Here is a 27,382-nt window from a genome sequence, read left to right on the forward strand (position 1 = left end):
ATATCTGTATTCTTAAAGAAGGAGTAAAGCAAGAGTCCGAACTCCACATATAGCCAGACAGCTATGGAACTTCATTCGTCGCAAAATCAGTGGCGCGGCATCTCACAGGTACCTATTTTATTTTCAATTTTTGGTCGAAATGTTTTTTTTAAATCCCGCTTGACAAGGCAATTAACTCATATTTTATTAATACATTACAATACATATGTGTGTAAGGTTTAAATTTAAAGAATATTAAATTTTAGGGAAATTTTAATGTTAAAAACCATAAAAAACTGAATTCTGCTAAAAATTACAAATAAACGTACTGCTCCTGAAATAGAAACAATCAGACTCTTAGTCTCTGATTTTCCAATTGAAAAGTCTGTTAAGTTCTCCAAAAGTTAAATTGTGTACTCGTACATACAGTATTTCCCACATAAATATTAAACCATATTATGTATATTCGACACTATTAGTTAATTCTATTGTCAGGCTTATTTCAAAATTTATTTCTAGAGTTTTTCACGATGGAACTGATATCTTCTACTAATTATTTAAAAATGATTAAAATCGTTTAAATATTATAAGTCGTTATTACGCTTTCTACATTTCAGAAAGTAAGGAATTGGATGAAAATCTCGTCCAGTAAGAAAGTAACTGACCACTATACTTACCGAGTATTTTGGCTAATAGCACACCGTGCTTTGATGCAAATTGAGGACACTGTGGTCTAATAAAATCTTCGATAACAACTGCTGTTAAAGAATTTAGAGCTGACGAAACGCTGCTCAATGCTGCACTAAAAACTCCAGAAATACAGAGACCGGCGACTCCAGGTAGCGTGGAGAATAAGATCATCACAAAATATGGAACGAGCTGGAATAAGGAGGACATTCATTTTCAAATTCAAAGCTTAAGACACGCATACATGTAAAACTAACAGTGTATTTTAAAAAGTGGTCTCAAGAGAATTAAATTTAAGAAACATATTATAAATATCAGTTTAAAAGTCAATAAATTGGCTAAAATATTTCCAACTAAACTTCTACTGCACACACACATCAGAAGGGTTTACATTGAGAGCTAAATTAGCATTACGATTAGTAGAGGCAGACGATTGAAGAAAGCAAGCTTATGCAGCATCAGCCAAAAAAAAAAAAAAAACTCCCATTTCACCTCTCCATTCGTTCCAATTCCTGTCCAGCTCAGCCTTAAATTTATTTGGGCTATCAGCTTCCACAACAAAAGATGGAAGTCCGTTCAACCAATCAACTACTCGCTGGCTAAAGGCAATTTTCAGCACATCTATTCCACAACTACCTTTCTTCAATTTGAAACTGTGCCAACCTCTGGTTCTTAATCTGAGCAAGAGCAAGAATCCCATCAGCATTCAGTTTGCTCAACCCATTCAACGCCTTATACGCCTCAATCAGATCACCTCGAAGGTGCTTAATCTTCAGGGGCTGCAATTTGCAGAAATTAATCCTTTCTTGATAACAGCACCCCTCTGTTCCCCTCAACATTGTTGTTGCCTTTCTTTGTACTCGTTCTAGCAACTCTACCTTCTTCTTAAAATGAGGCCTCCAGATCTGAACGCAGTACTCTAGGTGTGGCTTGACCATTGCTTTTTATAAAAGGATAATCATCTTCCTGTCCCTGCTAGCAAAATTCCTATATATCATTGACAAGACTCCATGACCTGCCCTGGCATCCCGTCTGCACTGCTCACTGAACTTCATATTTGACTGCACTATTACCCCCAATGTCAATGAGAAACTTCAGTTGCCACTTCTCAGCCCATTTGCACAACTTATCTAGATCCAACTGGAGTAGCATACTGTCTTTATTATCGTTAACAACCCTGCCATTCTTTCTTTCATCTGCAAACTTTGACATTAAACCTGATATGTTGCCAGGCTAACACCTACAATCTCAAAATCTGTTCTGGTCACCCATCTTAATACGCTTCCTTGGAGCTATCACATCATCTCTAAGAACCCTCTTTCAGCTTCTATCCGGAAAACTGAGCTCACCTGATATATGGGATATCATCGCCAGACCGTCCGACAAGAGAAGATGCCAGTCCAAGATCGAAGCTGAGTGGCATGTCCTTCCTGGACAACATGTTTCCACATAACTCCTTTCAAATTTTTAATAGATTAGCCATAGACGCTGAGAAATTTTGCAAGGACAGAACTTACAGATCTTCCATTCTTGCAGACATGTATGCCTTAGTCATGCTCTAGGTGGACTCTCTGTGATACTGCACTATCCACGCTCCGATGTATCCGTATGCACTTTTATTTGTTGTAACTTTATGTTTTGGATTTGTTGTAACTTTATGTTTTTGTATCTTCACCAGTGGCTGTTTAAGGCCGTATATTGTATCTGGCTCTGTATACAATGCATTTGTCTGTATTTCATGTTTTATCTCTGTATGTAACTCATGTCCTCTAGCTGCATAGCTGTAAAGGGACATTTCTTCGGAAATAAATTGATATTAATAATAATAATAATAATAATAATAATAATAATATACCTTCATCAATATCATTGATAAATATACAAAACAACAATGGGCCCAACACCAAACCCTGGGGAACTCCACTGATCACATTTTTCCAAAGAGCAGTGTCCATTGATTACCACTCTCTGTCGTTTCCCAATCAACTATCCCTTTATCCATTGTAGCAAATTACCCTTAATGCCATACCTCTCCAATTTGTACAGCAGTCATCCATGTGCAACAGTATCAAAAGCTTTTCTGAAATCCAAGTATATGACATCAAAATTATTTTTGGCATTCAGTTCCTTTGTGACCACATCATAGTATCCAACCAAATTGGTCAGACAAGACCTCCCTTTAACAAACCCATGCTGTGTCTAAACTATTACTGCAGTCTTGTCTAGATGATCCTGCAATTCTTCTTTAAACAGTGCCATTATTTTCCCTTGATCATAAGTTAAATTCACAGGTCTGTAGTTACTTCTGTCACATTTTGAAACTTCTTTGTGATTTGGGGATACATTTGCACACCTTCGGTCCATTGGTACCTCCCCTGAGTCCAAGGAAGCCCTCATAATTATAGCTATGAATTTGCTTACTTCCTTTGCTGCCTCCTTTAAGATCCCATCCACCCCAAGTGCCTATCGTATGTTTAACTTCAACAATTTCTCCTCCACTTTGCTCTCAGTAATTACAAAATCACTTAGCTCCCTGTTAGAGTTTGATAAACGTCTGGCACTCCCCTCATTAAATAACTCCTCACATTTGAATGTAGATGCAAAATACTCACTCAGTTTATCAGCTACCTGAGCATGATCATCAATAGTCAACCCATCTATGTTAAATGGTACAATCTGATTCATCCCTTTCCTTCTAGAGTTTACATAAGTAAAGAACTCTTTGCTGTTTTTCTTTGCATGCTTTGCCAAAGATTTCTCGTAATCAGTCTTCGCCTGCCTCACCTCATTTGTGACTTGTTTTACAGACTATTTTCAGATTACAGACTAGTTTATATCTGCCATGTTCTTCTGTGTGACCTGATATTTCATATGCATCCCATACATTCTTCTTCTCTGCAACGAGCCTCAATAATTCATTTGACATTCACGTTGAACAGTATTTCTTAGTTGTAATGAAAAGGCTTGTAGCCCCAAAATTAAGTCCGTGAAGGCTTCCCATTTATAATTCAACGTTGGTAACATCATCAGTTGATCCCACTGTACAGAATTTAAAAACTGTCTGACACCCCTGTAGTCACATTTACGAAAGCAATAACCCTTCCCTTTACCCTTGATTGTAGGTACATCTTTAAGTAATTCCCATTTCAGTACATTGTGATCACTGTCACTGAGTGGTTCCTTCACTGCAAATTCTTAATGCATGAATAATCACTGCTGATAATCAGATCAAGCGTATTACCCCCTCTGGTTGCTCCTCGAACATGTTGCTCTAGAAAACAATCCTCCAATAAATCCACAAAAGTCTTGCTAGTGTGCGAGTGTGCAACCAACATATTACAGGCAATATCTGGAAAGTTAAAATCTCCCATTATAAGACATTCTGATTTACTGGCCCACTCTTTTTTCTGCACAATTATTCATTATACTCATCAGATTCATTAGGCCTATAATACACACCCACTCTCATTTTTCCTTTCCCAGTGCTTATTTCACACCAAACAGACTCAACACTGCAATTGGATGCACTTCCTTAGAATTTATGTGTTTTTTTAACTAACAGTATAACTCCTACTCCATTCCGGTCCTGTCTCTCCTTCCTGTACACGTTGTACACCCCAAATTACAATTCTGCACTGCTTATATCTGTATGACACCACGGCTCCGATTACCCAAAGTTCGAAATATAATATAATTACAAGTATATTAAAAAATAATTAAAAAACGGTTAGTTATTAAGCTCTGTAATTGGCTGTATCAGGCAAAGTTGTAGAAGATTTCCTCGTGAAGTATTCTGAGGTTTTTCATCCCTCAGATTATTCAAAATGGCCAGTGAATATACAGCTGTATAGAAATAACACACAATGACCTGTATCGAAACTTATATTACTCTGCTTGGTTTTTAATAATAAACATTTTAAGCGATCACCTCCTACTGACTCAGGCAATCAGTAAAGGACTAAAAAAATTAGGAATTTCGCTGTAAATATTTGTATAAACATATTTATATATCTTGGAATTCCCGAAATTATCTGCTGTGATCGATAGAGCAGTGTATACATGCATTAATTAATGACTTTGAAAACATAATGCTGCTGCTCCACAATCTTACTACCATACCTCATCTGCTGTATCAACATGATTGCCAGGAATTTGAAGTGGATCGCACCCATAGAAACGTGCGAACATTACTAAACCGGTAAGGGAGCTGAGTACCCGAAAAAGTCCTGCTAATATTATTCCAGCGAGAAGAGTCCTAAATAATCGAAAATAAATTGGTTTAATAACGAGTCTGTTTATCGATCAACAAACATTCAAAGTGAATAAAATATAAATATTATTTAACAAAGTTAAATAAAAGTATAACAAACATTCAAAGTGAATAAAATATTAATATTATTTAATAAAGTTAAATAAAACTTAATACGACAAATATTAAATTAAATAGGACATTAATATCTATTATAATGTCATCTGGAGTATTTGGTTCTGTTTCTAAGATTTTTCTGTTTCAATTAATTAATAGCAGTTATTCATAGAAAACAAATCAAATAATATTTATACGCTTTGCTGCGTTCTATTTCGATTATTGGGATCTTTATTTCTACTCAAACTAAAGACGAAGACCATTGGACTATGATTATTTTGTTTAGGCTCGACTTGGAGATAAATTGTATTATCCACGATTCTGAATAAATTTCTAATATCGTTTTAAATTGAATATCATCGCCTCTTAAGGTGAATTCTCTATCAATTTCAAAATTACAGATAATAATAGATTTAGAAAGAAAACAATGAAAATATTTATTGCTTTATCCGTTAATTCTAAAAGAGTCTTACCTTCTAGCTTGAGATATGGACTTTGTCGATAATAAACGTTGAACCTGGACCTGATTCGTTCCCAGCTGTGCTAAACTCAAGACTGTACTACCGATGAACACGTTCCAGAAAGTGTATCGTTCAGTAAAATCCAGACTGACTCTAAAAACCACGCAATAAACGGTAAGAATTAATCATACTCTTAACACCTATAAGCATTTAAAATAAGGTGGTTTAAATACTTAACAAAATTCCAAAGTAATTAATTTTGACCTTGGATTTCAAAAACTTCTGAATTTATGGAAATCATCATTTAATACGAGTCTGCAATTTCAGTAAATAAATTATTGTAGCCAATCTGCATAAAAAGTTTTAAAAAATCACTTATACGTACGGGAGGAACTGGATACGCTTTTCTCTGTGAGCAATATCAAACACATTTCCTAATCCACCAACAGCTGTGATCCCTTTACCCAATACCACAAATATAGCCAAGAACATTAGGATGGACTGAAACAAGTCAGTCCATATAACAGCCTTCATCCCACCCTGCGAAAAATACATTTCAATATTTAAAATTTTTAAGAGACAGTATTAGATCTTTCAGAGATTGATGATGGTGGACAAAACAGTGGAAACACCTGTTTGACTTCTAAAGAGAACAAATTGTTGGTGCACTTTGCAGGGACATCGGCACTAAGACTGCTAAATTATTTAATGTATCCAGAAATTGCTTAAGGCATCGAAAAAAATAACAAATGTCACACTAGGGCCACACCGGAATATCAATTCATCTGCCCAAGTATATTATGTTCATAAATTGCGTCAATTCTCTGGTCGATTTGCTTGTTTTGATGGACGAAACTCAACCACACAGGGAAAAAAATATCTTAAAATTTACTAGCGTCATTTAACGTTTCGAAAGGCCCGAATTTCGAACCAGGGCCTTTTCATTCCCCCATCGGAAAACAAAGGCCCGAAAAGAACGGACGACATACTGCCACTGATTACCTTGATATTCTGAGTGACCAGTTCAATCCATGGTTCCCACAAAGTATGCCATGTCTCAATAAGATGATGCTCCAATACAGACAGCCAGATGTGTCTAGGCTTGGTTTGGACCACGAAACTGAGGATATGCCACTCGCATGGCCTGCACCATCAACAAACCTAAATGTTATTGAGCCACTGTGGGAATATTTGTGGAGGGGAATGACAACGAGATTTCCTCCAACTTCAGCACTCAAGCAGCTTGAATTTTCTTCCACGAAGAACGGTCCAATATTCCGCCTGAGACAGTTGAAGATTTATCTGAATCTCTTCCACGTAGAATATAAGGTATTTTAAAAGGAAAGGGTGGTCCAACAGCAGATACTTGTAATTCTTATCAGAGGTATTTCGGCCATTTTGTCCATCCAATTTCTGTAAGCAAAAATACATAAATAACAATCACTGATCTAAAGGCTCAAGGAAATCAAGAGAACACACTATTTCTTGAGTTCTCAGATTGCATATACTGTATATGCATCAGCTCTATTTACGGCCGAAGACCCTAGAATGGATCTCTTTTCATAAATATAACGAAGTCCTGGTGGTATTTCTATCCACCAAATACCAATAATAATGTTTTTCTTGGGGAAAATTAATTAATACTTCAAATGAATACCCTTTAAAAATTAATTAAAATTACAGGAATTACAGTTTTATTTATATAAGACGAAATACTTACCAAAGTACAATAAAATGTGCACACTAATCCAACAGTTACAATGGATACCCAACTGGACATACCCATTACAGCACTAAGGGCTACGGATGGGGCGTACAAACATGAAGAAATATATAAAACCTGAAAATGAAAAAAATTATATATTAAATTTCGAATTTGACCTTTCGAGCAAAGACATTAAACGATTATTTCATGCAATCATCATGTGAAATATAAATTTATCTGAATAAACCCATCAATTAAAACGATTATTTCAAAGGAACTCAGATATTTTTGGTACGTACCATTTGAACCAAGAAAGCGAAAGAACAAATCGTCCTTAGAGTCGAACCGAATCTCGCCTTCAAATACTAGAAAATATTTCATACTAAGCAATTAATCAGCTTATTAAAACAATTCAAAAAAGCTTTTGATAATAATTTCAAAAGTTCACCAAAGATAAATTGGTTATTTTCATTAAAATATAAACACACAAACTGATAAGTTAAGAAGGCTTGTTTGAGATATTAGGTGAAATCTATTAACATAATCAGCCACCAAGGGATCGAATTTGTAAACTCAATGCATTCTATGATCAGTTTCGATATTTTTCGGGATGAAAAGCTTCATTTTTTGCTCAATATCGACAGAAAATAGAAACGGAAAATGGAAGAGGAAGAAATAAACTATTAATCAAGAAATTCTTACCTCATTCACAGTATACTTGCTGACGCTAAAAAACACAGGCAACGTCACAAACATGGATATAACACCACCAAGTATATAACAAAAGCTCGTGAACAAAAGATATATTCCAAATCGATAAATCTCTGCTGGAACCCCTATCAAGGCTGTACCGGATTGAAAGCTTGCCATCAAGGAAAATGCAATGGGTACAATATTTGCCTTTCCACCTGCTACAAAATACTCCGAAGTAGTTTTCTGTCTTCCACCTGAAAAACGGAAGTAGATTCCAATTACAGTAGAAACTGCTAACATGGCTGCTACTACAACGTAGTCGATAATTCCTAGCGTCTGATTCGGGTTCATTCCTGTTTGTTTGTTGTTTTCTGTCTGAATGAACTTTGGCTAAGAAGACAAGAAGTAAAATTAATAGGTATAGAATTCTGACTTTTCTTTTTACAGAAAAGTAAGAAGTCCCTCCTTGTTAGAAGGAGTTTCCAGAAATCACAAATTGAAATTCTCACAAATAAATAAGAAAACTTACATTAATTTTATTATTAAAATTAGTTTATTACAATGCACACCCCTGCTCAGCTGTTCATCATTTCAGGCGGGTCTGACATTTCCTTATTGGGCTACACAGAAATCTGAATCTAGTTATTTCACAGATAATAGGATGATTTCAGAAACTTCGAGTAAAAAAAAGGTAAACTGCAACCATTGTCAATCCACTACAGGATGAAAACCTCCTCGACGATTCATGTTGAGGGAAATGGATCATAATCAGCCACGTGCAGGTTGGCAGATAGCCCGTTTTTAACAGTCAAGGCTTGACCCCCTGGTCTTCTCGAAGAGCATTGCTACTGCACTCCGGCTCCTGACCATTCGGCTACTGATGCCTCCAGAGAAGGAGGACGACGAGTGCTACTTTTAAATTTTTAAAGACCCGCTGGAACACTCTCTACCAGTTTTTTTTTTTTTTTTTTTTTCTATCAGTGCCCTCCTACATTTTCCACCATTTGGTCTTCAATGTAACAATCAGTTCAGCTCTTGTTTTTTTAGTGATATCTCTGATCACACATATCCGATGATCCTACTATCACTTTTAAACCCTGTCTTAACGCAGCACTGCTTTCCCCTTCTCTGGAACAGATATGCTGTGAGGCCACACCCTAAATGCCAATCTGCAACCATCATTAAACAGTTCAGGCCAATCTCTCATTCTTCCAGCCTCTTTTAGCTCATGGAGAAGACATTACTGTTAACCAGCACCAATCAAATCATGCCTCACAAACCCCCAAAGATTCATTATGCCATTCCAGGAAGATCCACAGCTACCAATTTACCATCAGTAACCAACAACATCTCAGTGCACTAGAAGCTAAAGCAGAGCTTACTGTCACGTACATAGACCTGGAAGCTGCCTGCGACTCCATCAGTATCCCCTCACTTGTTGACCTCCTAGAAAACTACTTCTGCATAAAATGTGACATGTTGTGATTTATCCCAACCCTGCTCTCTGACAGAACCTTTCTCCTTAAAGCGGATCAACACACAATCTGGAGAAAGATCACTGCGGGAGTTCCCCAAGGCGGAGTCCTCTCCGGAGCATTATTCACTTTAGTTATTATTCGGTGTGTGCAGCAGAGAGAAGATATACTCTACTATGCCGATGATATTAAGATATATACGCAGATTAACCCCGGCGAACATCTCTCAAACATCAATAAAAAGATCAGTAAAAAGTTACATGACTTACTTAGGATCCTATTTCCATCAATTCGGCCTACTGATTAACCATGCCAAATCAGCCCAAATTGACTTTTCTCTGAAGCGCCAAGCCAACCCAGTGAAATCCAAGTTTCTCTAGACGGCATTCCCTTCCCAGTGGTGAAGATGCATACAGAATTGGGAGTCGTCTTCGACCATAATCTGAGTTTCAACCCTCATAAGCTCATAGCAAAATTCTGTCAAATGCGCTGGACCACAAAACAACAACTGATCCACGTTAGGGAACTGGATGTTACTCGTCGGTACATATACACCTCAGTACACTCCGTCGTATTATATGCCTCGGAAATTTGGGGGTCCGCGACCCCTACCAACATCAAGCGCCAGTTTTCCTCCGAATACTGGATCCTTCGTTGGATCACGCAAAAATATCGTCGTCCACCCCAGCAAAGGACAACTGCCATGGTGATGTCACTTAATTTTGCCCGACTTCCAGATCTTGTATTGGAAAAACGCCTTGTTCTCACTGTCAAAATGACAACCGGAACGATCTCGGAGCCAAGCGTCTGGGAACTGTGCGGCTGGAGAATACCTCTACCCTTACTGAAGTCAGCTCCCACACTCACAGCCCAATATAACAGACTAGCTCTCAGTGACCGCTTTCTCCCCGGGGAGATGCTCCCCACAATCCATTCAATTGACGGCGACCTCTATAGGTTTGCGAAGAATCGGAGGTACTGAAGACAAATCATTAAGGGCCAGGAAAACTGCACATTGATATGATCAGGACAACACCAACTCTGATACTGACATCCACAGCAAGATAGCAGTATAAAATTCCAGCTTACAGCCAGATATTATGGAGGAACTATTCACAGAGGAGGAAGTCGAAGCAGCAATTAAAAATATCAAAAAAGGTAAAGCTCCTGGTCTGGATTTTATTGAAGGCGAGACTGTGCAAGTCTCTGGGCTATAGCTCCAATGATACTTCTTCAGCTCTTCAACACCTGTCTGAATGAGGGTAACTTTCCATCATGTTGGAAGCATGCCAACCTGAGGCTCTTAGTTAAGGATCCCTCAGGTACCTCCAAGGCATACCGCCAGATTGCGCTGCTTCCCATTCTCGGCAAGGTTTTTGAGAGACTGCTGCTCTCCTGCTTCCAACCCCAATATGAAGCCAGCGGGTTGGCATCCTCGCTTCAATTTGGATTTAAACAAGGGTACTCCACAATTGATGCTCTATCTAAAATCCTCAAAGTTGCAGAACAGTCAGATGCAACTCATGTAGCAATCTTCATTGACTTCAAAGTAGTTTTTGACACAGTGTGGTGGGCGGACGTTCTTCCGAGGGCCAGAGTCTTTAACTGTACTTGGAATTTCTACCACTGCCTGAAAACCTACCATCATCGAGGGCCCCACCCACGCCACCATACAAACCCAGGCTGCAGTTGTTTTCTCTGCTCTGTCCGTATGGGCCATGGAAAATAAACTCTCAGTCTCCACTGAGAAGAGCAAAACCCTCCTATTGAAAGGCAAACTGGACTTCTCCAGACCGCCTACCATACGTTTTAATAGCCACCCACTGAAAAACTACCGATCGGTGAAGTACCTAGGAATAATTTTGGACGACAGGAGAACTTTCATCCCCCATATCCAAGCTATCAAAGAAAAGATAAAAAATTACATCACTATGTTAGCAGGCTTTACCCGCAAGGACGGGGTCTTAAAGGACCAACTCAACGCCTTCTATATTCACCAGTATTTATACCAATTGTCACATATGGAGCTGCATTATGGAACCACAGAATGAATTTAGTGCATACTCAACGTAAATTTCAGCAAATGCAACGACTTATGCTACTACAAATGAACCGCGCATGTAGAATGACATCGACTGCCGCACTACAGGTACTAACAGGCTGCCTCACCTTGGACCTCCACGTCGCTTTAATCGGACTTTCTCATGCCATCAAGAAGAATAAGGAAGCTGAATTCCTCGCCATTCAAACTCGTACCGATACCGAAATCAAAAAACAGGAACATAAACGTGTGGCTAGAATTGAGAAACTTATGGCAAACCCGCTGGAATAACTCCACAACTGGTGAAAGTAGTAAACTTTTCCTCCCCGAGGTAACCTACATCAACAAACAACGTTCCACTTGGTTCTGCCCTAACGTCTATGCTTCTTTCCGATTAACTGGCCACGGGTCCTTCAAGAGACGCCTTCTAAAGTTCGGCCTAGTCGAGGATGCCCTCTGTACCTGCGGAGAACCTGAAGACTGGGACCACGTGATGTACTCATGCAACGTATACTTAGACCTAAGAATACAACTACTCCTAGACTCCCACACTACATCACTTCGTCCAGAAACCAAGTTATTGGAATCTAATGATGACTTCCGTGCACTGACCAGTTATGCCAACGAGGTCTTTCGTCGTCGCTGGAATCACCTGCAACTCCTGAACACTACTCCTGGATAACCTGCTCCACACAGCAACTGATACCCAGCACCGGAAACTTCCAGTCATGAAATTGAAAATTGAGGCCAACCGTGCCGACGCCCCTCCGTGATTCTTCATTGTGACGATCCTGGACTCTTTAATTTGAACTTTACCTGTTCTCTTCTTCCTTCCCACAGTCCTTCTCCCGGACTCCCACAACTGCACCTAATACTCTTCCTGCTCCTTTTCGTCCCGGAGGATGCGTACGCTCTGTCATCCCCGCTATCTTCCCTGTCTTCCACTTTCCTGTCTCTTCTCTGCTCTTCCCTTGGCCCTCCCAACTCTCGCTCCTGCAGGAGTGTGGACGACCCGTCAGATGTCTTTTACTCCCTGGTCTGTCTCGTCGTGCCCGTGGACGGATGCTGGGAGGCTCTTTCCTGGTGATTGCGCCTCCCAGTAACGAAGGGGCCAGTCAAACAACACAAACAGTTCACTACTCACAAAACCCACACTGACTGGCTTTGCTATGTTAACAGAGTACTTAACGCGGATTTGTGGTAAACCACGGGAACCGCATAATAACAACACTAATGTCCACTATATGGGCAGCATAATAATGGCCAATATATTGTAAATAATGTTCAAAGCACGACGTCTTTATGAATGTGTTGTGAATATCTTTATGAATATAAATATTAATATAAATATTAATATGAATGCATTTATGAATATCTTTATTAATGCATTGTAAATAGTGTTGAAAGCATAATATTCTGTAAATAATCTGAGAGCTGTCCTGTTGTTGGTTCTAGAGGATGAGCTCGAACTTCGATGTGGGCCCCGCCCCCCAGACTATTGTCCACCAGCCAATGTAAAATCCCTGGCATTACTGCTGTGAAGGGTGTATTGTATATACCACGTTTGTATACAGTAAAGATTATATATATATCCCGTTCATTTTACTGGTGCTGACATGTGTCCCAGATCGTCTCACTAACGGCCAGTGAGTGCTGAGACAACCTCGACTTGCGTTCCGAGCGGATGATTCTTTTCAGGACTCTCTTGCCACTTTCTCTAAACTGCGGAGGTTTTCCAGGTCATTTCGCAACGCTTTCACACCCGTCATCTTCCGTCTGCAGATAACATCTCCAATCGCCGAACTGGGGATCTTCAGTGCCGTCTGCTGAAATGTCAAGCACAGACCGATTGCTTATGTGGCACCCTCTTACCATTCCCATCTGAAAGCTCGTTAACCCTGTCGAACCCGGTACCTTACATTCACGATCGTACTACTGTCTCTTGGAAGATGTACCATCATATATAGTTAAGGCTGACACCCGATAGCTATGATTAGGCGTGACTACCTGTCAAAGGAGACATGTCCGGGCGTTAAGGGTTGCAATACTAGAGAATATCAGTATTGATTCAAGGTTGAAGAGAAAAATTTAACAGCCCGTATTTAATAGTCCCAGGTGACTAAGAGAAGACATTGACCTAACCTCAGCTGGTCATCACTCTTAGAATTGAATTAAGCAGGTACAGTACTCAGATGAGAAAGGGTCTATCACACAAAGAAAAAGTTAAAGTTACAGTCTTCCTATTTCAATTCCCTAAAAGATAATATAGATTAGCTTTCCAGTACGAGAGTCATTGATATGAAAATTCTCTATAGGAAGAGTTTTATTACACTTAAATTAGAGTAAAATAAGGTATACATACCTTTTCTTAGCACAATCAGTTAAACATCCACACTAGTTCAGTTCGTGCATTCATCAACTATGTTTAGAAAGACACTCTTGCCTTTCATTTGTGTAAAGTCCTTGAAATTTTATTTCAACTTATTCTTCTGGTGCATAAATTGCGCAGGACTGGCATACGTTCTGCATTGGAAGTAGAGGGTAGAATGTATTTTTTCCTCCCAGAAGCTCAGCATTTTCGTCCAGCAAACAGGACATCGACCTCAGACACACGCAATTTACAGACAATATGCACGGAGCAATATTACTGATACTCCTAAACCCCTACTACAACAACAACTACTATTCTTATGATTGTCGTTGTTGTAGGATTATCATATTCAGTTACCATCTTATATCAGTGAAACGAAGTAGCTACAATTGTCAAGTCATTGTTGACCAGAAAGACTGATCAGATAACTGAAAACAAAAAACTGCTGCATAGGATGAATGGATCTGCTGAGGAACTGCACCGTAATTCTTAGTAGTATTAAAATTATAAATATCAATAAGATATATTGCAGTATCCTCCTTCTTTAGGGACATTATTTTACTACAGAAAGAATAACTAAGAATGATTTATGTTTAATTTTAGATACTGCCAAGATAAAAATGAGAAACAAAAGAAAAGTTACAGAATTATGAAATTTATCGAAGAATTTTCAAACCGGGATATTACATAAATTATTAAATTTGGAGGGCTAGCTATAAGTTGTTTTTAGGCACGCGCATTAGCGACTTAGGCCATATTGTGCCATTTGTATTATGTCTGTAAATTGTTGGTTATGTGGTCAGTCTGGAGAAGAATAACCGGAGTTTCTGGGAGCAAAAACCGTCCTATCTTCGCCTGAGACCGACAAACTCAGGCCCAAGGTAATTTGCAGTTTCACTTCTGAATCATTATCTGTGTTTTTCTGTAGTCCGATAAACACTAAAGACCAGGAGTTTATTACGATAATATGATCTCCGTGGAATGTAATTATCAGTCCAATGATTACTATTTCAACAAAAAAGTGCTTTGCCTGAAAGTATCCAAGTTCCATTCGCTGTACCCTTCGAGGGCCATTGTCATCAAAGATAACCATTTGGGACAGATTCCAAGCTCACCATTGTCATCTTGGAAACCCCGTGAACATTTTATTCATTTATATGACGACGATTAGAATGTCTCTTTCTCGACCCGTTACCCAATTCATCAAGGCATGTATACCTCATCCTCAACCCCTTAAAAACAAAAAAGAGAAAACGCACCATTCTGAAGTTGACTAATTCAAAAGATGGCATTACCATTCCTTCATCAAGTGACCACATCGTTATGAGGACGACTGGGAAAAGCATACTGTTTTTGGTGATGTTATATCGTTCGTTAAACAGTAGTTAACACCAACAAAATTTAAACCAATACGAATACAAAAATATCATACTCGTGTTCATCTCTTCTTGGTTTACATCTAAAACAAAAACGTAAACTATTATACACATTTAAACTCATAAGATATAAATTACAATACTGAAATACATACCTGTAATTGCCGAAGACAAATTTAAAAAGAAGGGCAACTGAACACTCAAAAATTATATATAAAGGTGCAGTGTGACGTAGCTCTTTAGTAAAACCGGATAGGATGAGAAAAGGATTTTCCCTCTCATTGTGAAATATATTCAGAAAGCGAGACATTGGAGCAATTCTAATCACAGTTATTATTACTGCACAGAATATATTCGAGGTATAATTATATTAAGTATACATTGAATGCACTGAATAATTTAAGAGTTTTAAGTTTTATATTAAAAGTCCCGATTTTTTAAATTAAGCTTTAGTGCTTTTCAGAAATAAAATAATTCCTTAAGCAACTAATCTTGATTATAATAAGATTCATCAAAAATATAAACCCGCCAGTCACACTCATATTGCAGTGTGAGGGTATTGCAGACGCTTTGTTTCTAATCACTGAATGTTCGAGATTTTGTTCGTGGCTATTTATTTCAAAGTGAATTTAAAGCCAGTACAGAATGGCTGAAATTATTCAAATCTCGTCACGGTATAAGGGAGCTTCAAATTCAAGGAGAAGCTTCATCAGGTCATGTCCCGGAAGCAGAAGCTTTTAAAGAGTCTTTACCTATAAAAGTTCCTCGCGTCATCAACCAGATTCGAACCCGGGCCTTTTCCACTCGGTGTGGGTAGGATGGTGACGATACCACTGTGCAAACGTGTGCCGACTGAAGATGGTGCACGTGGGAAAAAATTTTATGTTCACCAAATTTTCGAATACATGCGATATTTGTGTACCAGGGATATCTCAAAGGTTTTTGGTCTTAAACAGAAAGAATGGGGATATACATAAATGAATCAACTTTAAATCAAAGTGTCACCTGTAAGACACTGATAAAATTGGAGCCACACAACTTCAACTGTATTGAAGAAAAATTCGCTTGGGAGTTGCCTAATTAATCTTGCCCATTATCTCTCACGAAATCTTTCCTACTTCTCCAGAGATGTCCAACCTTTTTGACTCAGAGCTAAAAGAGATAAAATGTTCAAAGTTGGGGACAGCAAGAACAGTTCCTTATACAATTTTCAAAACAGAATTCAATTTTTGTTATGACAGTTTATGTTTATGGTTTTTTTAATTTTTACATCTAATATCTAAATACAAATATCAGACAAGAAAAACCAGAAAAATATCTGATAAAATGTTTATTTATAAAACCTTTAACCATGAATTCACATTCTATAATAATTATTTATATTCTACGTTTTTCCAGCACCTCACTGTGATGAGTGATAGTAAATGTTTAATGTTTCTGAAGTTTAATCGATATCTATACAGCCTCACTTACTGTTATTTTTTTTTAAATTCTATTTCTCTTAAAATACTGAAACATATCAATTGAAAATATTGTCCTCTTCCCTAGACATTTTACACACGACTGATTGGAAACAAGTCGCCCAGTGTGCGGATCTCTAGTCATCTTGCAAAGTCGAGTCGTTCCAGTGGGTGGAACGATTGGACTTCGCTCTAAGGTATACCCCATTGAGGCTACGCTTTCACCATCTCTTCTAAAGCTCCTTTCATATAACTAGACTACTGTCCTGGTCGTTTAACAATTCCTTGATAGCATGAATAGCATCTTATTTTTCCCATAGCGTTGCCTTTGCAATGATTTTCAGTACAGGAGACTGGCAGTAATCCAAAGAGATCATATCTAGTAAATAGGATGGGGCAACAACAACATTTTACAGCCTAAGTTACTGATTAACTGCAACATTACCCAAACCTTGTGATTAGGAGCGTTGCAATTTTCAAGAATGAAAATGTTTCCTCTGAAGAGTTTCTACGACGTTTGGTCTTCAACTACTCATGAAATTTCAGTAACAAGGAAGCAGCAATCACTTCACCCATAATGCAATTACCCTTTTGGTGGCCATCAGTGAATATTATTCCATCTTTGTCCCAAAATACTAATGGCATACCTTTCCAGGTGATGCACAGTTCGAAATTTCTAGTGAAGAAGAGCTCCTTATGATGCCACTCCACGGACGCCACTTGCAGCCCCAAGGGCTGTAAATCAGCCAGTTCACTAAATACCCTATTCATTCCAGGCAGTACAAGGAATTAATTTACCTCTGTTTTTATCGCCACAGCATCAACAAATATTCTTGCACTCCGTCTGTTCAAGTGTATCCGTTCTTAGAACAGCACTCCCCTTTGTTATGCAGTGGAAATCATCCTGAAATACAATTGTACCATGAACCCTGTTTAATATCTTCCGGCTATATTGATTGACAAGACTCAGGACGTTTGAAAACTTAAAAACTACGGCCAACTGGTTATAATTGAGAATATAATGATCTATAGCTTATCAATGACATCCACTTCGATTCATGAACTCAGTTCACATGCTATCACAAAGACATTTAGTTTCTTCTGCATGTCTTTCGTACAACTCCCTCAAGGCTTTTTTCTCTCTTTTTTCAAGCAGCATATACACTCAGTGATCACTGCATTATGACCACCCTTATGAAAAATGAATGCGACCCGATTACCACGAGAGGTACGACAGTGCGCAGTTAGTAGACCTACGTAACATAAATAAAGTGTCAGTGGTTCAGTAGGTAGTAAAATTCCGAGCATGATGGGTAAAAGGAAGGATTTATCGGACTTTGATAAAGCACAGATAGAGTGTGCCGGTCGGATGAGTCACGTTATTTACTCCACACCATGGATTGTCGTGTACGGATTTGGCGTCAACAACATGAGGCTCTTGATCCATCATGCATGGTTTCAAAAGTGCAGGCCGGTGGAGGCGGTTGTATGGTGTGAGGCAGTTTCACTGGCAGGAACCTGGCCCCTGGCGTATCAGTGGTCTCCGCTATCGTGAACTGCATGCTGACTGTGTACAAACCCCGCTATGTTACACATCATTTTCCCGAATGGCGATGGTGTCTTCCAAGATGACAATGCGCCCAATCGTTGGATACTTATTGTGCAGGAATGGTTTGAGGAACACAGTTCTGACTTCCAGCATATCGATTGGCCTCCGATCTCCCTCGATATCAATCCCATAGAGCACTTGTGGGATACTGTGTAAAGACATATCAAACGTCTGGATGCACCAATAACCTCCATACCTGCATTGCTGACCACATTACACACAGCATGGTTGGCAATACCTCTCGAACGCTTCCGACATCTTGTTGAATCAATGCCACGTCAGATAGTTGCTGTACCGAGGGCAAAAGGAGGACCTACGAAATAATAGGTAGATGGTCATAATTCAGTGATCACCCAGTGTATAATTATATTCTGTTGGCTTTTTTTTTTCGCAAATAGGTCCGAATCCCTGCGATAAGTAGCCATTATCAGTTGAAATCTCTATAATTGTTAGAAAACTTTACCCAGACTCGACCAATAGGTTTCACAGTAATAATAATAATAATTTAATTATAATAATAATTCAATATTATTATTTTAATAATAATTTATAATTTCAATATTTATAATAGCTATTCTTGATAATTATTAATAATATTTAACTGATTATTATCAAAGATAAATAGACAGAGACTAAAGTTTATATTATAAAACCTAATTTAAACTATATTGTAACAAGAACGTATATTTTTAACAAATATTATGCCATCTAGATGAAATAAAAATAAATTATTACATCTAATGCAGTCACTAACTTGCTGGTCTTTCCCAAAATCATTCTGAGCCCCGCTATAAAAATAAAATTCATCGAATTCATTTTCTCCATCCAAATTGTAAGCTTCCGGTAGTTTTGGTACAGGTAGTTCTTCGCTGTATAAAACAGGTCTTATTGCTGATCGTATAATTGGATATTTTCAGTTATGTTTAGATATAGATGAATTATAAATAAATCGAGGGTGGATGCCCTCGAAGGATCTAAATTGAGGGGCCCATCAAGCTCTCAGCTGCCCACATCAACACCAGAGCTTGCACTTGGGCATCACGCAACACAGCGGCAACCGCCAAGGCAGAATGCGTTGGGTCCACAGGAACTAGTAGTTGTTGGTGACTCTATTGTCAGGGAAACGGGCAACATGGTATGTAAAAAGGATAGGTGGAACAGGACGAGGGTATGTCTGCCAGGAGCAAAGATTGACGACGTTGTAGAGCAGATATCATCTTTTAAGGGCACAGAAGGTGATATAGTTGTAGACATTGGCACTAATGATATTAAGAGTAGGAAACCGGGGGAATTACTTAACAAGTACAGGTCACTGTTGAAAAAAAGCCGTGAATTAGGGTTGATTTGAAAGAGTCTGCAATTCTGCCAAGACACGACAGGAGGGAGTATATGATGAGAGCCTTGTCGATCAATTCGGCGGTGGAAAGACTGTGCAAGGCTCAAGGGGTAGAATTTTTTTCAGCCTGGACTGTACTTGTTAACAGGAGAGATTGCTTCTACAGGGATGGGATACACTTAAATAGAAAGGGTGCAAGAATGTTTGCTGATGCTATCGAGGCAGTGTTAGGTGGGTCGGAAAACCGCAAGCTTGGGTGGGGGATACAAGTACTAATAGATTAAGAGTACATTGGCAGAGGTGAAAGTGATTCTTGCACTGATTCTATTGGAATGAGCAGAAGCCTGAAAAACAAGATGCAGGATACTTCAGAGACTGCTGGGAATCATTGCGGTACAAGTAAACACATTGGGTAGCTACGAATAGGAAAAGGTGCCTGTATACTTGCGTTTACACCAATTCTGGGAGTTTGGTTGATAAATTTGATGAATTTGAGGTATTGCTCAAAACATCAAAGGCAGATATTGTTGGGATATCAGAGACGTGGTGTCACACAGATATAAGGAATGCAGAACTGGAATTTGGGGAGAACAGGATAGACAGGATAGGAAGGGAGGAGGGGTTATTCTATTAGTTAAGCAACACATAAAATCCAAGGAAGTGAAGCCAGTCGACATCGCTGGACGGTGCAGTGTCGAGTCAGTTTGGTGTGACATAAACATTGGGAGATCAAAATTGAGAGTAGGAGTGTGCTATAGGCCTAATGACTCTGATGAGTATAATAAGAAACTGTACAGGGAAATAGAGTGGGCCAGTAAATCAGAGTCTTATAATTGGGGATTTCAATTTCCCAGATATTGACTGGAATTTGTGGGTTGGTCACTCGCACACTAGCAAGGCTTTTGTGGATTTATAGGATGATTGTTTTCTACATCAGCATGTTCGAGAGACAACTAGAGGGAGAAATACTCTTGATTTCATTATCAGTAGTGATTCTTCATGCATTAAGAATCTGCAGATAGATGAACCACTAGGTGGCAGTGATCACAGTGTGCTGAAGTGGGATTTACTCAAAGAGGTAACTACCATCAGGGGTAAAGGGAAGGGTTTTTGCTTTAGAAAAGGCGACTACGGTGGTTTGAGACAGTATTTAAATTCTATACAGTGCCTACGTAACCAGGTGGGCAGGAGCAGCAGTGCGTACCACACGCTTCTTGATTAGACCGGGGTTTGAACCCGTAACTATCAAATACAAAGGATGCGGAAAGGTCAGGGAATGACCACCGCATATCCCCGGAGCAATATGGCCTTGTTACTAATGCTCCTAAACACCAAATAACAAACACAATATTCCTGTGTGACACCACGTCTCCGATATCCCAACACTATCTGCCTTTGATGTTTTCAGCAGCACCACAAATTCATCAAATTTATTTACCAAACTCCTAGCCTTGCTGTAAATGCAAGTATATACATGCCCCTGTTCCTATTTGTAGCTACCCTAACACAACCCATGTGTTTACTTGTACGGCAATGACTCCCAGCAGTCTCTGAAATCCCCTTCACCTTGTTTTCCAAGCTTCTGCTCATTCCAATAGAAGCAGTGCAAGAATCACTTTCACCTCTGTCAGTGGCTACTGTTAATCTATTAATCCTTGTATCCCCCCAATCTAGCAGTTTTCAGACCCACCTAACACTACCATGATAGCATCAGCAAATATTTCTTGCCCCCTTTCTATTTAAGTGTATCCAATCCCTGTGGAAGCAGCCTCTCCTGTTAACAAGTACAGAGCAGGCTGTATCTTCGAAGGTACTAGGCTTTACATACCAACTAAGAAATATTGTTCAAGGTTTAGGACTAAATGGATGTCAGATGAACTAATGAGACATATGGCAGGAAGAAAAATGCATGGAATACTTATAAATTAATGGGTGACATGGAAGCCTATGGTAGATATAAGCTGGTCTGTAACCAAGTCACAAAGGAGATTAGGCAGGCAAAGGCAGATTATGAGAAATCCTTGCCAAAAGGATGCAAAGAAAAACAGAAAAGAGTTCTTTACCTATGTAAACTCTAGTAGGAAAGGGATGAATCAGATTGGTCCACTGGATATTGATGGTTCAACTGTTGATGATCCTGCTCAGGGGGCTAACAAACTAAACGAGTATTTTGCATCTACATTCACACATGAGGAGTTATTCAGGGAGGGGAATGTCGTAGATGAAGTATACACTGGCAGTGAGCTAGATGATTTTGTAATAACTGAGAGGAAAGTGGTGGAGAAATTGCTGAGGATAAACATAAAAAAGGCACCCAGGGTGGATGGGATCTATCCAGTTATACGGAAGGAGGCAGCAAAGGAAGTAAGCAAACCCTTAGCCATAATTATGAGAGTTTCTTTGGACTCAGGAGAGGTACCCACAGACTGGAGATGTGTAAATTTGTCCCAGATTCACAAAGGAGGCTGAAAAGCTCACCCAAGTAATTATACACCTGCGAGTTTTACTTCTGTTCCAGGAAAATTAATGGAGGCACTGGTTAAAGAAACACTGCTGGATCATCTAGACAAGACTTCAGTTATAGCTCGGACACAGCATGGTTTTGTTAAGGGGAAGACTTGCCTGACCAATTTGATTGGATACTATGATGCAGCCAGATAAGAACAGGATGCAGGGGATAAGTTTGATATCATATATTTGGATCTTAGAAAGGCTTTTGATACTGTTGCACATTTAAGACTTCTGCAGAAATTGGAGCATTGTGGTACTGGAGGCAAATTGCTGCTGTGGATAAAGGGATGGTTGAGGAGGAGAAGACAGAGAGTGGTAATCAATGGACAGTGCTCATCATGGACTAATGTTATTAGTGGAGTCCCTCAAGATTCAGTGTTTGGTCCATTGTTGTTTTCTGTATTTATATATGATATTAATGATGATATATCAAGCTTAGTATCCAAGTTTTCAGACGATACAAAGGTTGGCAGGGTTGTTAAGGACACTACTGACAGTATGCTGCTGCAACAGGATCTGGAAGGGTTGAGCAGATGGGCTGAGAGGTGGCAAATGAAGTTTAACATTATCAAATGTAAAGTACTACTTATGGGAAACAGTAACCCAGAGAAACGTATCAACTCTGTGGTACTATACTGACAGTGGTAGAGAATGAAAAGGACCTGGGGGTAATTGCGTAGGCAGATATGAAGTTTTCTGAGCAGTGCAGACGGGCTGCAAGAGTAGCTCATAGTGCCTTGTTGATGGTATACAGGAATTTTTCTAGCAGGTATAAGGATGTGATTATTCCCTTGTATAAGGGAATGGTCAGGCCACACCTTGAGTACTGTATACATGTCTGGAGGCCTCATTTTCGGAAGGATGTGGAGCTGCTTGAACGAGTACAGAGAAGGGCAACAAGATTAGTGAATGGAACAAAGGGTTGCTCTTACAAAGAAAGGCTTAAATTTTGCAAATTACAGTGTCTGGAGACTAGGCACCGGTGAGGTGATCTGATAGAGGTGTATAAGGCGTTGAATGGTTTGAGCATGCTCAATGCTGATGGGATTCTTCCTTTTGTTCAGAATAATCACCTGAGAGGGCATTAATTTAGATTGAGGAAAGACAGATGTGGGATTGATGTGCGGAAATTTGCCTTTAGCCAGCGGGTAGTTGTTTGTTGGAACAGACTTTCATCCCTTGTTGTGAAAGTCGATAGCCTAAATAAATTTAAAGCTCAGCTGGACAGGTATTTCGAACGAACGGAGGGGTGAAAAGGGAGTGGTTTTTGTTTTTGTTTTTTTTTGGCTGATGCTGCATAAACTTGCGGTTTTGCATCATATGCCTCTACTAATGCTAATGCTAAAAATATTTGAAATATCTGAAACATTTGTTAAGCAAAAATAGCAATCTGCAGAATGGTCTTTTAGTTCTCTCCAAATCATAGGAACGGCAATTCTTATTGAGAGAAATTCTTATTGTATTTTTGAATTCGGGAAACAAAATACATAAGAATTAACAAGAAATGTTCACGTGATAAATTGTATGCTGACTAGTATTCCACAGAATGAAAGAGAAACTCGTGAGCATGAAAAAAACGTAAATTCATTTACTTTATTCATAAAAGGAATAAACGTTCATAAATAACCCATAAAATATAAAAGTATAATACAGGTCAGAAGGTTGGATTTATATTTTAATACGTACAGACGGTATTACATTTGAAAAGGAAAATGGCGAAGATCGGTTTTCCCCCTTAGTTGGTTTTTTAATATCTACATTTCTTTATCATCATATCAGCAAGATTGCATGGAATCTCCTGCTGTTGATCCGTGTAGTCGAGAGGGTAGAGACTCATAACTTACATTTCAGCATGAATTTCATGTTTATAGATGACCTGAAGTTTTCCTTGAAGATAAACAATAACAAACATTACAAAATGTACAAAACCTGTAAGGGCTCCAAGTGTTTCTTCTTGTAATTCGACTTAGACGGACTTGGACTTCCGTGAGTGTGGAGAACAGGTTAATCCTCCTACCGGTAATTTATACTGCTTCACTTCGGATAGACAGATTTTATGACAGATATTAAGGTTTGAATACGTTAAGGATTAGAAATGGGGAGGAGGTTACAAATGGTGTGAATTGAAAAGCAGTTAAATGGACACAAGAATAACAAGTAATACAAAAGGGGTAAACTGAGAGTGAACAAAACAGTGAGCCATTTCGCAAAGTAAGTCTATTCCAGTTTTTATTGAACCCCGAACTCATAGACTCCTAAGTTAAACTCAGTGAGAAATTGTTTGATGGTTTCCTTCACAGGAAATCTTTTTTTGTAATGTACAGTTAAGTTATTAAGTTGGGTTAGACTATTGATAACATTAATGACCATGAAATGATGTAAGAGTACTAAAGGGCTAATGAAGAAAAAAAAAAGTGGATACATAAGGGAATTAATAATAGAATAAATCATAGGCGTAATAAGGATGAGAATGTGGTAACTTCTATTATTATTCTAGACAATGTGTTAAATTGTGATATATAACAGATAAGAGTTTAGTCAATACGTTGATGTGTAAAGGAAAGAAAAGTTTATTTTTTGTCCAGAGACCATGAGAGAAAAGGGGAGCCCTGCGCTGTATTAGAAAAGGGAAGTAACTAAGATGCTAAGGGAGTAACTAACATAGAAATAAGATATTTCTATATTAGTTACTTAGTTACTCAATAATTAGCAATGGTTGGGATTAAGGGAAATCCAGATAAGCAGCCCAGATATGATTTGGTCATCATGCCTAGAAAGAAGAGTGATTACGCCTAACTATATTAGGTGGGCTTCATTTCCAATTATGATACGGAGTGCTTCGAAACTATTCATGGACTCTTTGTTGCATGTATTAGCTTAAATTTATCTGAACAAAAGGTAATATACCACCTCCTCATTTGTCTTTCTGTCATTACCCACTTATTTATCTGTAGAGTTATCCATGAGAATATCAAATTTCTTCTCAGCTGCGAATCACATTTCCGTAAGACAAATGAAATCGTAGTCTGCGTGTAAAAGTGAAGCCTGAAGTGGATGTGACTTATGCGCAATAATCCTCGAGTTCAATGTTCTGGGAAATAGAATGCATTTAATGTATTTTCTGCATTTTCATCGGTTATTTAATATTTCAGCTGGTAAGAAATTTTTGACCCTCGAACTAATGGGACCAGTCGGTGGGATAGGGACGCAGCAGTGCGCAGTGACATCTTCATTTCATATTATTTGGAAATATGAGTTTGGATATGTATGGTGTTCATTCTGACAGCCTTTGCATTAATGCTTAACTGATTTCGATCATTGGTTGCATAGTGAGAGTGCTCGCAGTAGCACAGTGATTACAGGTCGGTTACTTCTTTGTTATAGGGTTTTAGGCCAATCAGCAACTTATGCGACATTTCACCGTATATGTCTGTAAATTTCGTATGTTCTGTGGTCAACGTTCTGGTTACTGGACGAAAACCCAAGTTTCGGGAGAAAAAACCATTCTGCCTTCGCCTAAGACATTCCTCTCGCCATCTACGAGAGCGGAATTCAGGTCTTTTCCACAGTAGCTTAATGCACGCATGGTGCTGATCCTTTCTTGATTCAATAGGCTCAAGCGTGGGTGCTTCCTAACTGTATAACTGGGTTTGGTTTGAGAGCTAGGACAATGCCGCCATGGTAAGCTGACACATTCTTACCAGCGTTGAATCTAAAACGAGTTGAAATGTACTAAAATCCCCAATAAAACGCCAAACAAATCTCACCGCTGTGATTCACTGATGAATATTATTCCTTGGGTACACAATTTTGAAAACTGACTTAACTTAAAACACATATTCCGAACACATTTTTTCGGAACGGCCTACAGCACGTCCGAACTGTAAGACAACCATATTGGCGATGATCATGATGTTTAGTCATATATGTATGTATTTGTGTATGGCGGCACCTGGAACGTTAGTTCATCTCCACCTCGTTTCGCTTTTAGGATCAGACTCTGTAGAAACGGCCATTGGATACCCGCAATCAGCAGGTCAGAAACACACGCCACCACCACCATGGGAAGGTAGAGCAGGGGCTACCAACCAGGAGCAGCAGAAGAGAGAGAAGGCAAGAGCCCTACAAAGAATCTAGACAAAAATTATTAAAAAAAATTATCTTATACATACAACAATACAAAAATTAAGTGCTGTACACAAGATTAATCTCAACAGATTGAGGTAAACAGATGATACTTTGAGGTGTCAAAGTAAACAGAACAAGTAATCCCCTTACATTTAAAAATTAAAAGTTCAAAGAAAATAATTAAGGATGATAAACCCCAACAAAAAAAAACGTAGACCAGTATCATTTAACCGACAAAACTTTACACAAGCATTTTAGCCCAGAAGACAGCACAAACCTTAAACAGCTTAGGTTAAATGTGACATCCAGTAAGTCCTGCAGTCATCAGTAGCAAAATCACAGTCAGTCAATCACCAATAGCAAAGTCACACATCAGTTAACAGTGAGCCGACAATTTCAGGAGCAGAGGAATTTTCATCGTTATACACACACACCCAGCAGAAGTCCAAAGTTTAGGTAAGTGGTAGATGACAGAGTGCCCGGCACATGGATGATTGGACCCAGGTATCCGAGCAGAACCTCGGCGAAAGCATGACACCACCACCACCACCACCGGCTTGTTTTCGTCCCACAGTACATCCAGGTGCCATCACTTTCCCAGGTAAACAACGCACACGTACCCAGCCGTCCACGTGGTGCAACAGGAAACGTGATTCCTCGGACCAGACGACCTTCTTCCAATCACTCAAGGTCCAGTTTCGATGCTCGCGTACTGATTGTAGGCGCTGTCGCCGGTGAACGGTGGTTAGCATGGGCACTCGGAGTGGCCTGCGGCTACGCAGCCCCATTTTCAGCAGGGTTAGATGTATTGTGTGCTGTGACACATTACTCCCTTCACCCACCATTCCAATTACCTGCGATTTGCGCCATAGTCGCCCTTCGGTTGCCACGTGCCATCCGGGAGAGCCTTTGCTCACTTGAGCATCGATGAACCGTCATCGTCCAATACCTCGCGGTCAGTTCATGAGTTTTCCCTCCTCGGGCCACTTTCGGTAGGTACTAAACACGGCTGACTGTGAGCATCCCACCATCTGTGCCGTTTCGGATATGCTCTGACCCAGTTGTCTGGTCATTACAATTTGGCTTAAGTCCGGTGCCTTACCCATCTGCCCGGGTACCATTTTAGCGGTCTGGGTGCACAGTGTTCTTACTGCTTTGAGCTATCGTTTATTATAGTGATCTCA

At 39.2% G+C, this 27,382-nt stretch overlaps 1 protein-coding gene across 1 annotated transcript in view; it reads right to left on the reverse strand.

Annotated features, from left to right (window-relative positions):
* Window positions 1–5,868: 5,868 nt before the first annotated feature.
* LOC150079563 (putative sodium-dependent multivitamin transporter) overlaps window positions 5,869–27,382 on the reverse strand; it is a 66,014-nt gene continuing 44,500 nt past the window's right edge. The window contains exons 13-16 of the mRNA XM_090383117.1: window positions 15,186–15,237; window positions 7,901–8,281; window positions 7,214–7,333; window positions 5,869–6,033 (exon numbers count right to left, since the gene is read on the reverse strand). Of these exons, the coding sequence (XP_090239243.1) occupies window positions 5,869–6,033; window positions 7,214–7,333; window positions 7,901–8,281; window positions 15,186–15,237 (718 nt within the window). The remainder of the gene's footprint in view (window positions 6,034–7,213; window positions 7,334–7,900; window positions 8,282–15,185; window positions 15,238–27,382) is intronic.

This window comes from Mastigoproctus giganteus, chromosome 10 (assembly GCF_048544385.1).
Source record: "Mastigoproctus giganteus isolate SK-2022 chromosome 10, ASM4854438v1, whole genome shotgun sequence".
In the NCBI taxonomy this organism is placed as follows: domain Eukaryota; kingdom Metazoa; phylum Arthropoda; class Arachnida; order Uropygi; family Thelyphonidae; genus Mastigoproctus; species Mastigoproctus giganteus.